General features: G+C 41.0%; 1 protein-coding gene across 9 annotated transcripts in view; it reads right to left on the bottom strand.

The window, feature by feature from the left end:
• RALGPS1 (Ral GEF with PH domain and SH3 binding motif 1) overlaps positions 1 to 18,202 on the bottom strand; it is a 263,929-nt gene that overhangs the window by 151,386 nt on the left and 94,341 nt on the right. For all 9 annotated transcript variants that reach the window (XM_079962103.1, XM_079962105.1, XM_079962100.1 and 6 more), the window contains exon 8: positions 15,876 to 15,968. In XM_079962103.1, coding sequence (XP_079818229.1) covers positions 15,876 to 15,968 — 93 coding nt within the window. The remainder of the gene's footprint in view (positions 1 to 15,875; positions 15,969 to 18,202) is intronic.

Below are 18,202 nucleotides of genomic sequence, written 5' to 3' on the forward strand. Positions count from 1 at the left end.
AAACCAATGCATGTTGTAACATACACATCCTGTGAGCATATGCATGAGCATTTTGCCACAGAATTCCTTTGGCACCTATTTTGTAGAACTGCCAAGACATGCAGGCTGGTAAAACTATATTACTGTGTCACTCCTCCCCCCCCCCCCCAAATGTATGGCTTTACCAGCAGTGAAGTTCTTATGTGATGTGACGAGGAAATACATATCTAGAGCCAAAATGTCTTAGAAGGAGGAAGGTAGCCTTGCTAAGTCGGTAAAGGAAATAAGCCAAACAAAAGGTGCCTAGTTAAACATAAATGGAAGTGTACTTCCCATATGTCTGAAGATTCCTAATGCGGAAAAGCAGCTCTCCTAGAGTAATCTATTCTTAATAATTGGCTGGCTGTAGCAGTTGAAACTCACTAAATCTTTTTGCCACTATTTAAGGTTTATGTTAGGAGATAGTGTCTAAGGAGGACACAAGAGAACGTATTTTCTCTTCTGGCCACACTGAAGTTTTCTGTTCTGTAGAATCAAAAAAATTTCAGTGGCAAATATTTTCAGCTGATAATTTATGTGTACTGCGATGGGGATAATAGTGGTACACTGGAAAGTCCTCCTAAAAACCACAGGTTGACATGTTTTTGGACTATTTTGTACATCTTCAAATACACGATGTGAGAAAAGGAGGGAAGCCTGTGGTTTTGGCAGATTCGCTTACAAGTGGTAGTAATCAGCATATGTGTATGTATGTCTTACCACAGGTTGCTATAAACTAGAAGACACAGGAAATTATGGAAGGATAAAGACAAAGCTTAACACGTGATAAAACATTACAATTTGTGCCAAAATGCAAGAGGGAATCAGCTTATGGCAAAGAAATCCCCCAGGGAGGTCCCTCTAAAATTTAGCTGCTGTGCTTTTTTGCTTCTTCTCTCTTTTATCATATAGATTGACTCCTGGTGCATATTTCTTACTTTACCCTGGATCTTTAAGGATTATGTCCTCCTTCAGACAATAAACCACTATCACCCTTGCATACTTTACCAGGGGTGCCCAAACTTTTTTTAAAGAGGGCCAGATTTGAAGTGAACATGCGTGAGGGCTGACCAAAGTGGTTGACCTTTTTTACGATTTTACCCCAAAGTTGTTGAGCTTTTTTAAGAATAGGAATTTTTGAGCTTTTTTATTCATTTATTTTTTATTTACTGCCACAGGGGCTGGATTAAACCAACCAGCAGACTAGATTAGGCCCCTAAAACAGACTTTGGACATGCCTGCTTTACGTAAATCAACTTTGTGTAGGGGAAACAGAAATGTACGGATGTGGTCTTAATCTGGTAACTGAGTCAGGGACATGACAACTCTTCTGTCTCAAGTCACTGTCCATTGTGGTTCGAGGACCCGACCCCCGCGAAGTAAAATGAAGACACAGGGACACGTGATATAAGGTTAATGGGCTAGAAAAGGCCACAACTTTATTGATTACAGCAATGAAAAGGTATTGGCTTAGGCATTGGATCGTGAAACAAGTGGGTTTATTCACCAGGGGTTCATCACCTGTTGATGCTAATCCAACTATAGGCTCACCCCGATGTCACTGAGGGTCGTGCCATGGCCTCCCGCCAAGCAGGCTTCAGACGGAATACACGACCGCCAGATTCCATTAACGGAATACCCCTAGAAATTGAAGGCATAGGCGATGGCCACACCTAGCACTTCAACACACCACAACACATTATTCCAATGCCTAACCTACCCACCAATACCACCAAAAAGTTGTGACGATTGCTACGAGGTAGGCGAAAAAACCAAAAAGCCTAATGCCAAATGGAAAAACTCCTACCAGGCCCCCCGGGCAACCGGGGCGACCAACCTAAGGTCCATAGCAAGGCCAATGACCTAAGCCCTAACTCAAAGGGAGTGGAGGGTGGGTGACTCGCCCAGGACGACAAAGAGAAATGAGGCCGGGGGGGAGGCTGGCACTGCAGCATAAAGGCTGCTGGACACGCCCCCCCATGGCACCTGGTTGGACGGCCACCGGGGGGGGGGCGTGAGTGCCAGCCAGGTGAGCTGGAGGCAGGGGGCAACGCCCCCTGCTAGGAGCGGTGCTCGGGCTCCCGTCCACAACCACTCCCCTCTCTTTCAGGGAGGAGAGTCTTTATTAAACCAGGTTGTCATGTGAACTATGTGGATAGAGAGTTTTTCTTCTTTCACTAGCAGAGAGATTTGGGACAGACAAAACAGTTTAAGAGCACCCCTGCTGGACCAGACCAAACCCTGCTGGACCAGACCAAGCAGGACCACAAGGATAATAGTTATTTCCTGCTGTTCTCCAGAAACTGCCATCCAGAGGCATTGCATTCATTACTGTGAAATTACTACATACAGTGGTACCTCAGGTTACATACGCTTCAGGTTACATACGCTCCAGGTTATAGACTCTGCTAACCCAGAAATAGTGCTTCAGGTTAAGAACTTTGCTTCAGGATGAGAACAGAAATCGTGCTCTGGAGGCACGGTGGCAGCAGGAGGCCCCATTAGCTAAAGTGGTGCTTCAGGTTATAAACAGTTCCAGGTTAAGAACGGACCTCCGGAACGAATTAAGTACTTAACCCGTGGTACCACTGTATGTTAGTCTTGACTAGTATATGTATGCAGCTAAACACTGGACACAGTGTAAGAAAAGCTCTGCTTTTAGAAGACATCTGAAGGCAGCCCTGTTTAGGGAAGCTTTTAATGTTTACAAGACTATTGTATTTTAATACTTTGTTGGAAGCAGCCCAGAGTAGCTGGGGAAACCCAGCCAGATGGGCATGGTATAAATAATAAACTATTATTATCAAACCAGGAAGCCTATCCAGTCCAGCATTCTGTTCTCACAGTAACCAACCACATGCCTAAAGAAAGGCCATCAGCAAAATGCACGCTAGCACCCTCCCATGTGTGATTTCTAGCAACTGGTATTCATAAGCATATTGACTATGATATGGGATATAATATAGCCATTATCACTACTAGGCATTGATAGCCTAATCCCTCCACGACTTTGTTGGCTGAACTGCTTTGATGTCATGGAATGTTTAAGCACATTGGTTCAGAATGCAAGCCATAATGAAACTGTATGTTTTGCCCACTGATAAAGGTATACATTCATGTTTAAACACAGTACAAAACCTTTATTTTAAATATATATTTCTACTGGATGCACACAGCCACAAAGACAGATGAAGCCCTTCTGGTAAGGGTTCATCCATGTTAGCTAATAAATGCTCAATTTGTATTGAGTTGGTGAGTGCTTAATATATTTTATCAAGTTCACTGGGTTTCTAGATGTAACTTTATAGTAGAGGGGATAACTCAAGAAAAATGTCCATAAGCTTTCTAACTGTTCAAGGACAAAGCATCTGCAACAAAAACCTGGACTGATAGAGGGAATGCAGCAGTGGAGGCAAAATAACTAAGATAGCAAGGGGATCAGGGAGGAGGAACTAAACTCTGAAAGATTTGAAATGACTGCCAAGGTTTGATGGCAGATTGCTAGTACCTAAAATCTGAGCAGTGTAATATTCTAATTTACTGCTTATGTCACTATGCACATTTTCCACAAGTATTCACTTCTACATGCCAAAATACAATAAACAAACTCTATGGAAAAAGTTAAAACCTCTGTTGTGCAGAATTTGCTATTAACTCTTTATTCTTTATAATTAATACCATTATTCACTGGACTCCAGATGTTAAAGAAAAGGGCTCCATCTTATTAAAGTTGGATGCATATATCCTCTCAAAAAAATAACATGTCATAAGAATGGAATGTTTCCGATGATCAACTGTTAACTGGGACAAGCCACTGCCGTGCTGTAAACTCCTTCCAAAAACTGCTATCAAACTGGTTTGGCTTTTCCTCCCAACACTTTGTCAAATTCATGGCTTGAATAATTCAGAAATGTTGGTTCTTAAGCCCAGTTTTCTATATAGTTCACGTGCTTAGGCATGTGAGCAGTATCAGGAGTGACTTCCCAGTCAAGCGTGTTTCTTAGAAGAGCAACTTAGAGTCCTGGGTCTCCTTTACCTATCAACTAGAAGGCAGCACTGCCTGGTGCCCCACACTATCCAGATATTTGGAAGGTTGGAGATGTGGAAGCTGCACATGCCATGACTGGCGAGGTTCTGCAAAAATTTCTCCTGCTTAGTGGATAGCCAGTAGAAAACTATATCAAGATATTTGACAATATGAAACAGGGCGTCACTTGTAAGGGCATCACTTATAGTGACAGCAAGAAAATCAAACCATGCAGATTACTTTCACAGGATCTTGTGGTGCAATATCAAATAATTATAGGCAGCTTCATCATTTTCCCCCAAGTTCCTGGGGTCCAAGGCACAAGGTGAGCATGATGGGATGTGGGAGAACTGTGATATATTCCTGTTCTGGTTTCTTTCCCACGTGCTAAACTTTATTGCCAAAAGGGCACAGTAAGAGCTATGTTTCAGAGCTAGCAAAACAAATAAACAAACAACCATCCTATGAGGCAGTCCATCTCTGTCTCTTGCCTTTCTACCCTTAGGATTTAGTGGAGTTATGTTTTTTTTTCATATCCTGACTTTTAGGGCAGGAAACTTTCAAGATTCTGTGCTACAAGATTGCTCACCTCCTTGCTCCACCCCCACCCCACCCACAGATACATCTGCCCCATAATGCAGAAATCTGAGCAGCATACCAGTACCATATAATGGCTTTTACCAAGGAGCAGCTCTCAGTGCTATAGCTGGACACATATGTTTCTTACATTAGTACTAGCGCTCTAGCTCGCGATCCTTAACAGACAATTTTGCAGCCCGTAGCTCATTTATCTATATCTACCGTGTAAGTCAGAAACGTAAGATTTTCATTTTAAATAATGGAGGTTCAGACAGTGACTAACACCACCGGGCTTAGAGCTCAGCTTGCTATGAATCTAAATGTAATTCTGATAATATCAGTTAACCATTCCATGACTAGATCTAATCCAAGCATGAAACATCAGTTATACCTTCCCCTCTACATGATTCAGCAACAAAATGATAATCACCCATCTTTTCTCAGTGTTAATTTCTCCTAGTGCAGTGGATATGGACTGGGGAAGCTACATTCAAATCCATTCCTGCCTATGAAGTTCATTCAACCACCTTAGACCAGAAACTATCTCATGATTATTGTAAGGATATAATGCAGTAAGCTGAACTCTTTAATATACATACATAAATTTCCTCCTGTTAATCTGGTTTGCCTTCCTTTCCATACAGACACCACACTAAAGACTATTCATGTGTTTCCTATGCCTAATGAACAAGCTACTGTACTGGCCATCTCTTAACAAAATTTATCAGTCCCCTTTCATAGAAATCTGGAGCATTTCTGAGAAGTGTACAGCCTTGATTTACTTATTTACCGTAAATGTGAACATCTATGGTATCTATGGTATTTGATTAGTGGTGTTTGACTTGACCAAACACCATCTGTCACTTCATGAACTACACTTTAGAATTTCTCTTCTCGTAAGAGTAGCTACATTTCCAGTGTCTCCTAATTCTCAAGCACACATAAATAGTTATTTCTTCTTTATCAGTTATAAGTCAGCTACAGGAGAAGAGGAAGCAAAGTAACCTAGTATTTGCTACAGAATGGATTGGGAGTGATCCAATGGTTGGAGGGGTATTCATGGAAGGATCACTCCATGGTGATGTTCAGATAGCTGTGAATGATACCCCAGCAGGGAGGAGAATTGCTTTACCTGTAAAGGGACCCCTGAACATTAAGTCCAGTCGCGGACAACTCTGGGGTTGTGGTGCTCATCTTGCTTTATTGGCTGAGGAAGCCAGCATACAGCTTCCGGGTCATGTGGCGAACCAGAGCAGTGCACAGAAACGCCGTTTACCTTCCTGCCAGAGTGGTACCTATTTATCTACTTGCACTTTGACATACTTTTGAACTGCTAAGTTGGCAGGAGCAGGGACTGAGCAACGGGAGCTCAGCCCATCGCGGGGATTTGAACTGCCGACCTTCTGATCGGCAAGCCCTAGGCTCTGTGGTTTAGACCACAGCGTCACCCGCGTCCCCTGCTTTACCTGTAGTGGGCCCCAAAGGAGAGTGAAGATTGCAGTTCCATGTCAGAAGAGGATAATACAATTTCCTTGAATGGAGAGGTAGTAGTACCATGGGTTCTTCTTGCAGAAATGCTTCCAGTTTTCTTTCCCCCCACTAGCTCAGAGGACAATTCCCTCTCTCATTCTGAAGTCCTGGCCTCATCCCTCAAATAAGGGGCATAAGCCCAGGGTAATGGCATGGATGACATTCCTGGCAATATGGCTCACACACCTGTTGAGGCCCTAGTCTTGCTGTAGAATGGCAAGATGGAGACACCAAGCAACACAATTATTCAAAAGTGCTACCACTGATTTTGGCTTCCTGAAGAGCTCCAGACAGTGAAGCAGGCCAACCAATGGTTAGAGTGTAGGTAGCATAGGTTTTGCTACAAATTGATCAAACATAGTTAAGAGTGCATAATTGCACCTAGCATGGGGTGGCGACAGCAAAGGCATCCACTGAGTCCTTGGTGAAGTGCCCAGAAGAGCTGCTTCATGCCATGAAGCAGCTGGTTTAGTCCAGCTCAGTTTCAGAAACAAGCAACTATGCAGCCGTCTTCTGTGACAGAATTGCGAAGCATTTTGAGGTCAAAATTCCTCCTAGTCCTTCCAAACTTGGTGCCACAGCTACTGCAGGTCTATTGGAGGCCAACAGAGCACCATCTGGTCAGAGATTATAGAATTAGTCTCAGTTACTGTAGCCTGAGAATGTAAAGAAGATGCTTCTAGCAGGGAGAGACAGCAGGGAGAGACAGCATGGGTCTAGCAGGGAGAGACAGCATGGGTCCAGGAAGTGATTCACTACAGGCAGAGTAACACCCTCCACTACGAAAGTAGTGGCACAACCCCTCCTGAACAGACAAATCCCTGGTCCCAGTCTACTGATGCCCACTCTCAAACATTCCCTTCTTGGGCAACATCATCAAGAGTAGTGGCCAGCAAGCTGCAGGTGTGCCTGGAAGAAGCATCCTTATCTGGACCCATTTCAATCTGGCTTCAGATCTGGTTTTGACACCAAAACAGCATTGATCATCCTGACTGATAAGTTTTATCAGGAGACAGAGGGAGTTCAATCCTGTTGATTCTCCTAGATCTCTCTGTGGCTTTTCACATCATTAAACATGGTGTCAATCTGGAGCAACCCAGAGGGTTGCCACTGTATTAAACTAACTCCACACCTACCTGCAAGGTTGCTACCAAAGAGTAGCATTGTGGGACTGCTGCTCAGTTCCATGGTTTTTAGCAGAAATGGTTACTACTGCACATGGCGGAATTTTATTCTTTGATATTTTCATTTTTGTATTATTAACTCTGATGTTGTATGGCCCTCCTGGGCTCCTCTTAGAGCAGGGTGGTCCAACTTTTCATAGCAAATGGGCCACCAGAGTACTTCAACACAGAACCCATGGAACACATACTGCCTTATTGTGTGCGGTGGGGGGAGTGAAGCCAAAATTTGACACTCCCCCAGTCCAGAGCCATAGCTAGGTGATCTTGTGCCCCTGGCAGAACCGTCCAGATTGCATCCCCTAGCCAAGGACAAATTAGCTGTTCTTTGCTCCTCTCCTCCAACCCCCCTCCACCCATTTAATTCCTCACGCACTTCACCTTTCACAGAAAATCCAATATTTAATTTATTATTTCTTAATACAAGGTTTCAGCAAAGAAAATGACATTTTGATGTCAGTTGAGAGGGGTTTTTTTTATGTAATTCAGTTGTAAAACAATACACAGATAGGCCTAAATGAAACATACAAACAATATCATACTGATTTGTTCCACAATGATAACTTTACATTATAATACTATAAGATGTAAAATGAATGGCATTACTTTTGCAATATCTGTGTTATTTGGTTTTTATAAAGTAAGAAAATTATTATTATTATTCACAAGTCACAAGTTACAAGTTTTGAACCAATTCTTATAGTATTAATCCAGACAAAGGAGTGTTTTCTTTGTAAAAGTCTTTAAGCCAAAGCAGGCCCACATTTTCCCATTTTTCAAAGGGTAATGTTCTGTCTCTGCTATAGAAAGTAGGGTGAAATGCCAATGGTATTACAGGAGAAGGCTGAGAGGCCATCCGTGGGAACCATTTCTTCCAAACTTTTAGATTATATAATAAAAAGGGGTTTTCTATCTCAATAAAAAAAATATATTAATTCGTCAAAATGGGTCCCCTCTTATTGAATTCTGATCATTTGGGTTTTCCATATTTAGCCAAGCTATTTGTTGAGCTCCTTGAATTACCAGAAAAATGCTATTACAGATAGGTAGCCGTGTTGGTCTGCCATAGTCAAAACAAAATAAAAAAATTCCTTCCAGTAGCACCTTAAAGACCAACTAAGTTAGTTCTTGGTATGAGCTTTCGTGTGCATGCACACTTCTTCAGATACAGGTATCTGAAGAAGATTCAGGTATCTGAAGAAGTGTGCATGCACACGAAAGCTCATACCAAGAACTAACTTAGTTGGTCTTTAAGGTGCTACTGGAAGGAATTTTTTTATTTTGTTCAGAAAAATGCTATGTAGATGTGCTGCTGCATACCACATGATATTAGGTACTGCCGTGCCACCTCCTTTGGCTGGTTGATATAATGCTTTATATGGTAACCTTGGCCTTTTATTCTAGTGTATAAATTTTAGAATTGTACTCAGTCAAACCAGAGGTGTTCAGTTACAAACCTCAGCAAAAACTGCTTGCTTTTTTATATTTAAAATTAAAATGCACAAAATGTTTCCAATAAATAATTATTTTTTAAAAATCATTTTCTTAGAAAACAGAAAGGCCCTCAATATGATTGCATGTATATTGCCTTCCCTTCTGGTTCCTTCCTTCCTTTAAAAAATGTTAAACAACATAGGTTTGTACTGAAATTATTCATTTAAGGAATGTATTTACTTTGCTTGCTGAAATATTGAGCAACACTTGATTTCACTGTAACATCAGCTGTAAATATTGCCACTGTAGACTGAAGAAAATTGTGCAATGGCAGATCTGAATGACTAGGGTATTTGCCTTTATGATTGATAGGAATCACATATATTGTCACAAGGGGTTACCGGTACTTGAGATGACAAAGACTAGACAGCTGCTAAACCTCAGTATGAACGAATCTGTCCAAAGGGAAGAGAACAGTCATCTTAAAGTGCCTGTACAAAGGGCCCATCTATACCAGAGGTTGATTCATAACTTCTTAAAACTGCCAAATGCCACTCACCCAATTAAGTGTGGTGCCAAAACTTTGTTGACTCAGCAGCATAAACTACAGAAAGATCTACTCTCTCATTAGAAACTAGCTGCAAAAAGACCTAAGTTTTCTTTTTAAACTCTGCATTAACATTAGTCTCATGTGAAGGCTGACCACCACTGTTTTCTGACTACCACTGTTTCCAACACACCAGCAACACAATAAAAATGACAAGAGAGCGCCTCTTCAAAAATCAGGAAAGTTCATGATGGAGTTGCCATTTCTGCTTCTCTGCACTATTCTGTGTGCACTCTAGTTGTACAGCTACCCAGCACTGCTAAAGGAAAGTATGGGGAAATCTGAATCATGGACTCCCACACTGCCCCCAATGTCTACAAATTGCCATTTTTATTTCATTTTTTATTTTACAATTTATACCTTTTTTGAGGAAATCCCTCAATGAAGCATCTTACAAGCACTAATATGTGCAAACTGCTATTGAATTAGTTTCAAGAAAAGCTTTCCCTGCTTACTTTATATTCTTTTTTGAAAATAATTCTCAGAACCGTAAAACTTAATGCCATAATATCAATGTGTTGACTGCTATGAACTGAAACCTTCCTCTAGTATATATCTAGTATATTTTTTCCTGTTCTGAGAAAATACTTAGAGACATAAAATGTGTATAAAACATTAGTGAAATCAGAATTGCTCCCAATTCTCTCTTAACACACCTCTTTTCTGGCTAATAGCAAAGCGGAACAAGGATGTATTTAGACTTTTTGTGAGTTTAAAGAACAAGAAGATCCACTCATCCCTTGGTCAGTTAAATATTGTGAAACTATAATTAAAGAAAGGTTTGTAAAGCACCATATGCTTTTCTTAATATCAAACTACTGCACTAAACCACAAACTCTGAATGAATGTGCCTACCTGCAACATTGAGATACCTACAATAAGGATGTAAAGTAACAATTTATAAATTGGTCTGTTGCAACAGTTAACACTCCATTCTACACCCTTACAGGATTTGCTCACGTCATGCAGCAGCTCTAGTTATTTCAGTGTTCAGTGTACACATGGAAGTGGCCACATATATAAAATGCTCATGTGCACAGAAGCTCCATCAAGAAAAGTCTCCAGGTTAAGCTGCATCCCTTAAAAAAGTGATAATTTACATGTAACATTCTTTTCCCTTTCTAAGCTCTTACATCTCTTTCTGACAGAGCAAGCCAGTACAATGGTACCTTGGTTTAAGAACAGCCCTGCTTACGAACTATTCGGCTTACGAATTCTGCAAAACTGGAAGTAGTGTTAACTTTACCTCAGTCTAAGAACAAAAGCCGAACAGTGGAAGGGCACCAACGGCGGGAGGCCTCATTAGGGAAAGTGTGCCTTGGTTTAAAAACGGTTTCGGTTTAAGGACGGACTTCCGGAACGGATTAAGTTCATAAACCGAGGTACCATTGTATGCCGAACTGCCTAAAGCTTATCACATGATTAGAGGATATTTGCACATGACCAGTGCCCACAAGAGAGTCCTCTAGAACCAGCAGAATAGAGACTTATTATCACATAATTTTGGAGCAGAGCAGCGTACACCTACCCAATACAAGCATTTATTGATTCTCTGAAATGATGCCTTCAATTCTTCTACAAATAGAGGGAGCTTATCAATCAAGAGTATGACCATACTAGAGTGGATAAGGCATTTATTTAAACAGCATTTCTTGGGGTAAGAAGAAAATTTAGATTTCCCAAATTACTCTCAAATTATGGATGCAACTAAACTGGAGGAATAGAAAAAATTGTAAACAATTCATTAACAATAACTTTAACCTCAAATCCTATACACATTTGCCTCCAAGTAAATTCAACTGGTCTTAAATTGCAGTTGATTTAAAACAGCATTGTACAGTAAATATTTTAAAGTGATCCTTAAAAGCTGGTTTTAAAAAGCAAAAATGTGAAACAACGCTTTTCCAAGGGTCCCATCGGTGCTATATTTTGTTTCAGATCTAGAATGATTCAGGTTGTAATATATTATTCATCACATACAAAGCAGAGGGCATCAGTTCACAACTTTGTCCCACAATGACAATCCTTTTAGAAATAGGTTTGCTTTGTTTGAAAGTACAGTTGTTCTTTTCAGGCTACACGTTTTAAAACACTCATTCAAGCAGATTCTCCCCAGCACCACCACAGGCTTCTGAATCTTGCACTTCAGTCCAAAACTAACAGTGTTTTCATCCAAAAGGTCATTGGCTCTATTCATTTTAGTAATCACTTGGAACTGTTACAGCCACCTCCAACTCTGCCTTTAATACAAAGAAGAAATGTATCCAAATATATTTGACAGAAGACTGACTACTATATAAACAGGAAAATTGTTAGTAGGATATCCAGTGCAAATAGCTTAGAATCCAAAAAAAACTACAGATACATACATAGCAACCCAAGTGCCATTTCCTGCTTTGTAGATATAGATCCATACGCACATACAGAATCCACAAAACAACACTGATCATTAAACTGTGAAATTGGGCTAAATCAAACATTAGACATATAAAGGCAAATATTATTTTTGTGGTGGATAATAAAAACATGAGTTTTCCAATGGAAATAGACTCATTTCCTAAAACATAAGTGGGGGGGGGGGGGAGAGGCATCTCTATGTGCACAAAAGTTGGATTTCTAGATTCTAAGGGGACTATTGTTCCTAGTTTTATTTTAGACAATCGGTACAAAATGTAAACAATCATAAGGAAGATAATATGTAAAAGCTACTAGATATCTTCCAATACTGGGAGGTCTGTTCAGAACCCAAAAGCCACACTGGCAACATATCATCAAGTAATAGGTTGCGGCTGATTTGTTCACTGGTCCAGGGACCTATCTTCTTTACTACCTCTTTGTAGCTTTTTGTTTATAATTAAAGTTGCTTATAAAGTTTCAACATCTTGGGACTGACAAACAGACATGACTGGATCCTCCCTTATGTCTCATCATTATCTTGACAATAACCAGTGTCATAATTTACTAAAACAAGATTCAAAAAAGAAAAGAAAAGAAAAGAACAAGCCCATTGGTTGAATGTCCACTTTAAAAAAGGAGATATAGGAAGATATCAGTCAGGATCCAAGGCACTATGAGATTAATATTGTAAGTTCAATGGATTCTTTAACTTGCCCCCCCCCCCATATTTTTGAAGTGGTGGGTCTGCTGTTTTTGGAGCCCAGCCATTGCTTATAAAAGCCTCTCTCCCACCTATTTGCACTCCCACAACATCACATCACCTCAACTCATAAAGGATTTGCTGCTGAGAAAACGTACCTAAATTGCAACCAGTGAAATGTTAAACAATTGCAAGAAATGGGAATGGTGTTTTCTATTTCATGCTTCTCACTGTTTGAACCATTTTAGAACTGTTTTAGTTACCGTATTTTGAATTTTTGCCAAAGCAACTTTTGTTTCTGAATCTTAATGCCAGGAAGAAGGTCAGTGGGCCTTTTACAGACAAAGTACTGGTACTTACAAAAGCATTTCCCATCAACTCATCCATTCTGACACTGTAGATAACGTGATGGCCAAACTTGGCCCTCCAGCTGTTTTGGGACTACAATTCCCATCATCCCTGACCGCTGGTCCTGTTAGCTAAGGATGATGGGAGTTGTAGTCCCAAAACAGTTTGGACATCACTGCTGTAGATGAATATGATGATGAATAGCTCACAATACTTAAAAAATATACATAACAGACATATTTTACCCCTTTAAATTAGCCTAGCATAGGAAAGATGTAGAAAGATTTTGTAACTAAATACAATCACACCTAATATCCCTCCCCGCAAGGCTAAGAGCCCATGAATAATGTTTAGTGGGAAATATGGGTGAAATTGAACAGACATTCATTCAAACAATGCAAAACCTACAGGAAGAAGATCAATGAAAAAGAGAATAGCACTGATTTGGTCTCTTAAAATGTCATACAGTAATTGCCTTAAATAGACAAAATACAATCTATCTTATTACTATAGCACAAATGATAGCTACAGCATCTAAACCACTTTAATAAACCCCTCTAATAAATCTTGGAATAACTGAAATTGTTCCAGTTTTTGCTGAGGTTTGTAACTGAACACCTCTGGCAGGACTGAGTACAATGCAAAAGTGAGATCTTGAAGAGCAAGAAAGTCACATGGTCTCATTCCAATATACAGTTGGAACAACTACTGTACTGGCTTCTCTTATTTACTTATTACAGGCAATGACCAATTAATGTGCATCTGAACAATGCACAATTGTGCATGCGTGCAAGGTGCCAAACCTGGAATTGACCTGAAAATGTTACTAAACAGGTCACTAGAAGGGTGGAAGGGGGCCAGAGCAGAACGGGGGGGTGCTTATACATGCTCCGCTGATGTGCACAGTGGCCAGGAATGAAACCCTCATGCAAAATGGTCATCAGCTGTATGTATTTATTCTGGCCTTCCTCCCAAAGCTGCCTGGGATGGTAAACAACAAAAACAATAAAAATTATTTTATTTTGTTTTTAAAAAACCAATCTATATTCTCAAAGATAAACAATCTCAAGTTTGGCAGGAACAATCTATTTCAGCCAACAAATGCCTGGGTGAAAAGGAAGATTTAAAACAACATCTAAATGTTAATAATGAGGGAGGGAAACACAACTAACCAGAGATGGCATTCCATAAGTGAGGAATCACAACTGAAGAGGCTCTGTTTCAGGCCAGCTCCAGCTGGGCAACATCTACCAGTGGCACCACCATCATAGCATCTCCTGACAAGTGTAAGATCTGGGATAGTTGATATTGTGAGAGGTAAACTTTTAAGTATTGTTTACGGATAATAAGCTAGTTTAGGGCTTACTAGTACAAACACTCTTAATTGGGCCCAGAATCTCACACTTGGCAGCATGCTACACTTTCAAAATTGGTGACACCTAGTCTCATTAGGCTTATCATCCTGGCAGTCACATTCTGCATTTCCAGACCATCTTCAAGGCAGTCCAACACAAAATATGTTGCAGTAGTTCTGACAAACAAGTCACTATAGCATAGACTACTGGTGACAGTCTATCCCAGTCTAGCAACAGCTGTAGCTGGTGAAACAGTATAAGGAGGGCATACACAATCCTGATTACAGAGGCCACCTCAGACTCTGGTGACAGAAATCCAGGAACATCCCCAGACTATGAAAATCCAAGAACATCCCCCAGTGGGAATGAAAATGCTCCAAGAGCAGGAAACCCACCTAAATCTTGCACATGAAAACCACTCACCCACAGCACTTTCATCTCATTAGGATTCATCTCAGTTTATTGACCCCACTCAAGCCATCAGTTTCTAGCCTCTCATTCAGAAGGAAAGGGAAAACAGAGCAGCACCATGCTCCAAATCCTCAAATTGTAACTCCCAAATGTTTCACATAGATGTTGAATAGCACAGGAGACAGAATAGGCTCCTGTCATGGGAGCCTATGTCAATAGTCCCCTAGTATTACTTTCTGGTAGTGACCTTGTAGGTAGCAGAACCTCTCTAATACAGTGCCCCCAACTCCCAATCCTGTTGTTCCAGAAGGATACTATAGTGAATCTGTCAAAAGCTGTTGAGAAATCAAGGAAAAGCAACAGGGTTGATTCCACCCTATCAATTGGGGCGACCAAGGTTGTTCTGGTGCTAAACCTGGGTGTTAAACCAGACTGAAATGGGTCAAGGCCCACCTACAGGTATCTTGATAACCTGTAATTTGCTTCTCCCAAACATATCTGCAGCTGACTAGCAAATTGGCAACTGCTTTCTTGAACACCCTGGAGACTGGGTAATAGTTTTCTAAAATCTCAGGGTCCATGGAGGGCCTAATCTGGAGGGAGAGCAGCACCAACTCCCTCACACAGTGTTATCAACCATAATGAGCAGGGATCGAGAGTGCGTGTAGTTGTCATCACCAGTGCAAAGGTCCTGCCCAAATCCTACAACAATTTGAAACAGCTCTGCTGGGTGGTTTACTGAATACACAATGGAAGCTAAGAAGCTGCCTCTACTGCCTATATTGAGACAAATCCACATCAATACTTGAGCCACATCTGCTCTAGCCGTTGGGATGGCCCACTTCGTTGACTGGAGCTCCTGAGAAAATCAAGGAGCCACCTGGCTGCCACATGGAAGTCCAGGGTATTTATAAGTGATTGTGTTGATGGCCCTGTCCATCTTGCAAGGCTAGGGTCTTGAAAAGAGCACCAGGCATGCTTTCTGGAAAATTTCCCGAAACTTTTAATAACGCATCAGCTGGGGTGATGACCAACTTCCAGTCATGGTTATCAAAACTTCACCCCTTCTCCCTTCCAAGATCCATGAAATAATGCATAGCAAACATACTAGTGCAGAAATAAAACAGGAAGCTAAGCTTTAATGAGTTGTTTTTTAGGCCATTCAAATGGTCTGCATTACAGAACAGTACCATAATTTTTTGAATTTAACATGTAGTCTATTTTATGCATACAGTATCTCAGAGACTGAGAGAGGGGAGTATACAAAATAAAGTCCACAACAACTTACTGCCCAGGTTTTCGTCAGTCTGAAAATAGGTGCACTTTGCAGAGCTGATACCACAGACATGAGGGAATGAAGGTTGTTCAGTTCTAGAAGTTTCTGAGGAGGGAGGAAAAACAGGCCAAAAACCCATCAGTTTTCCATATGGGGTTGGAATGTCCTAGCTCATTCAACAAAATAAAATGTGTTCCAAGACCTCACTCTTAATATTGTAAAATATAGAACATACAAAAGAATTGAATGCATTGTGACATGAAACTAGAAAATGTAAAGACCAGATGCAAAGGAAACAGATTGCGCTATTACTTAGTGTTCACTTTTAATGCTTATAATGCAAGTAAGTAATAAGCAAATTACAAAATCCAGCACACACAACACTCATTAGGAACTTTTTTGCTATACAGAGAATAATAACTTACTGTACAATTCAGAAATATAAACCTGAAGCCAATAGGTTCGCCTCCTCCCTTCAAAGTAGGCAATGTGTTAGATAAACAAAACTGAGTAATAAGCGATATTCACTATATATGGAATGGCTCTTGCGTTTGTTTGTTGCTTTACAAAATGTCTGGTCTCTTTCGTGGAAGTCTTTGCCCTATTCACTTAAAAGGGGTTTTGATTTGGGTGTGTGAAAACAGATGAGCAAATACTCTGATTTAGCTGGTGAGGCATGGATGGGGGGGGGCCTTAACTCAATAAATCGAAGTTACTTCTGGACTGGCTTACGACAAACTTATTCTCTAACACAGAAGGGCCTTCCCCTCCACTGTTACTAAAGTTTATCATATTCCCATAGATCTGAGAGCTTCCTTACATGGTTGGGCTGTGGTGGGGAATCTTCATAAATATAAGGAGTCTGGGGATGAAGCAGAGACGTTTTACCAACTTCTTAGTTTTGCATTCTTAGGGTTATCACTCATTTAAAAATGTTTTTAAGGACTTCCGGGTTAGCGCCATCGTTTAATGGCGGATTCCCTCCGAGCTCCGGAGGGAATCGGCTCCGCAGGATCGGGTCTTGCCCGCGGCGACGACGCGGGGACCCTCAAAAATCACAGGCACGGATGCCTGTGAACCTGGTGACTTGGCGGGCACCATTTGCGCCCCCCAAACCGCGAAGGAGCCTTATTAAAGGCTTCTGAACAGAGACGGGGTGCGGCGCGGTGCTGTGAGTCCACTGCTCCTTCTGCGGAGCGAAGCCGCAAGCCATTGACGGAGAGCGCTGACTTTTTCCTTGGAACAATTGGACTTTAAACTAAAAACCCGTGAGTAACATGGAATTTGGAATTTAAAGAAAAAAAATTATTTTGAATCAGGAACGAGCGGGGAAGGGTTAAAAAGGAAGTCCGCCCCCCCTCTATGTAGATAATTTTAAAGCAAAGAACTTATTACCTAAGGTCGAGAGGATCTTCTTTTTTTATTAAATGATTTCAACCCTCATGGTTTGACACTATAAGAAATTTTACCGGAGGATATAAGACTAAAGTGTGGGAGCTCAAGTTTCACCCCCCTGGACCTGGGAGTGTCCCGCGAGAGAGCCTGCTGATGAAGCACTGAGGACTTTGACAGCTGTCAAATTGGCTGTCAGAGGGAAAAAGAGAACTTTGTTTCTGTTGTTTCTGCTGGTTATATTTGTTATAATTTGTTGCGAATAAGGAAGAACTGATACAAATAAATTGGCTTTTGGACTGGAGCTGAAAAATACTAACAAACTAAAATCCCCCTAGAGGGGGTTTTGGACATTACAACAATGGCTGGAGAAGGGAAAATCCAGACTGAGCTGGAAAGAACATTTGTTCTCTTGGGAAAATTACAAGGGGAAATTCATGTTTTGGCTACAAGTGTCACAACTCTGGCCTCAACAGTAAACAATGTTGTTGGAGCTGATAAGGATTTGAAGCAGGAAGCTCATATATTTGAACATTTAGGCAAACTTGAATGTTATGAGAATATGGAAGAGGAGATATGTGCTGTTTCTGAAGCCAAGGAAGGAGGAGTTGTAACTTCCCAGATGTTAAATGAAAGCTGTTATGAGAGCTGCAATTGGTGGCCTGACATGAAGGCAACAAAGGAGAATGACAATCTGATGTGGAAAGCCTGGCCTGAATTGGTGAGCCTGAAACCAAGAGATCCCCTTTTGTGGAGATCTGAAGACCGAAGGATTACAAACTTGATCTTGGGGACATTTGGACTTGACAGGAGTATGTTGGGGTACCCTAGAGGTTTTAAGTATGGAGGGCTGGCTGGGAAGAATATGGACCCTGTTGGGCCAAAGCCTTTTCGAAATCTGGGGTTTAACATTAAGGACTATCAAAAAGGCCGGCAGAGAGGGGCTG

This window comes from Podarcis cretensis (genome assembly GCF_951804945.1).
Source record: "Podarcis cretensis genome assembly, chromosome: Z".
NCBI lineage: Eukaryota > Metazoa > Chordata > Lepidosauria > Squamata > Lacertidae > Podarcis > Podarcis cretensis.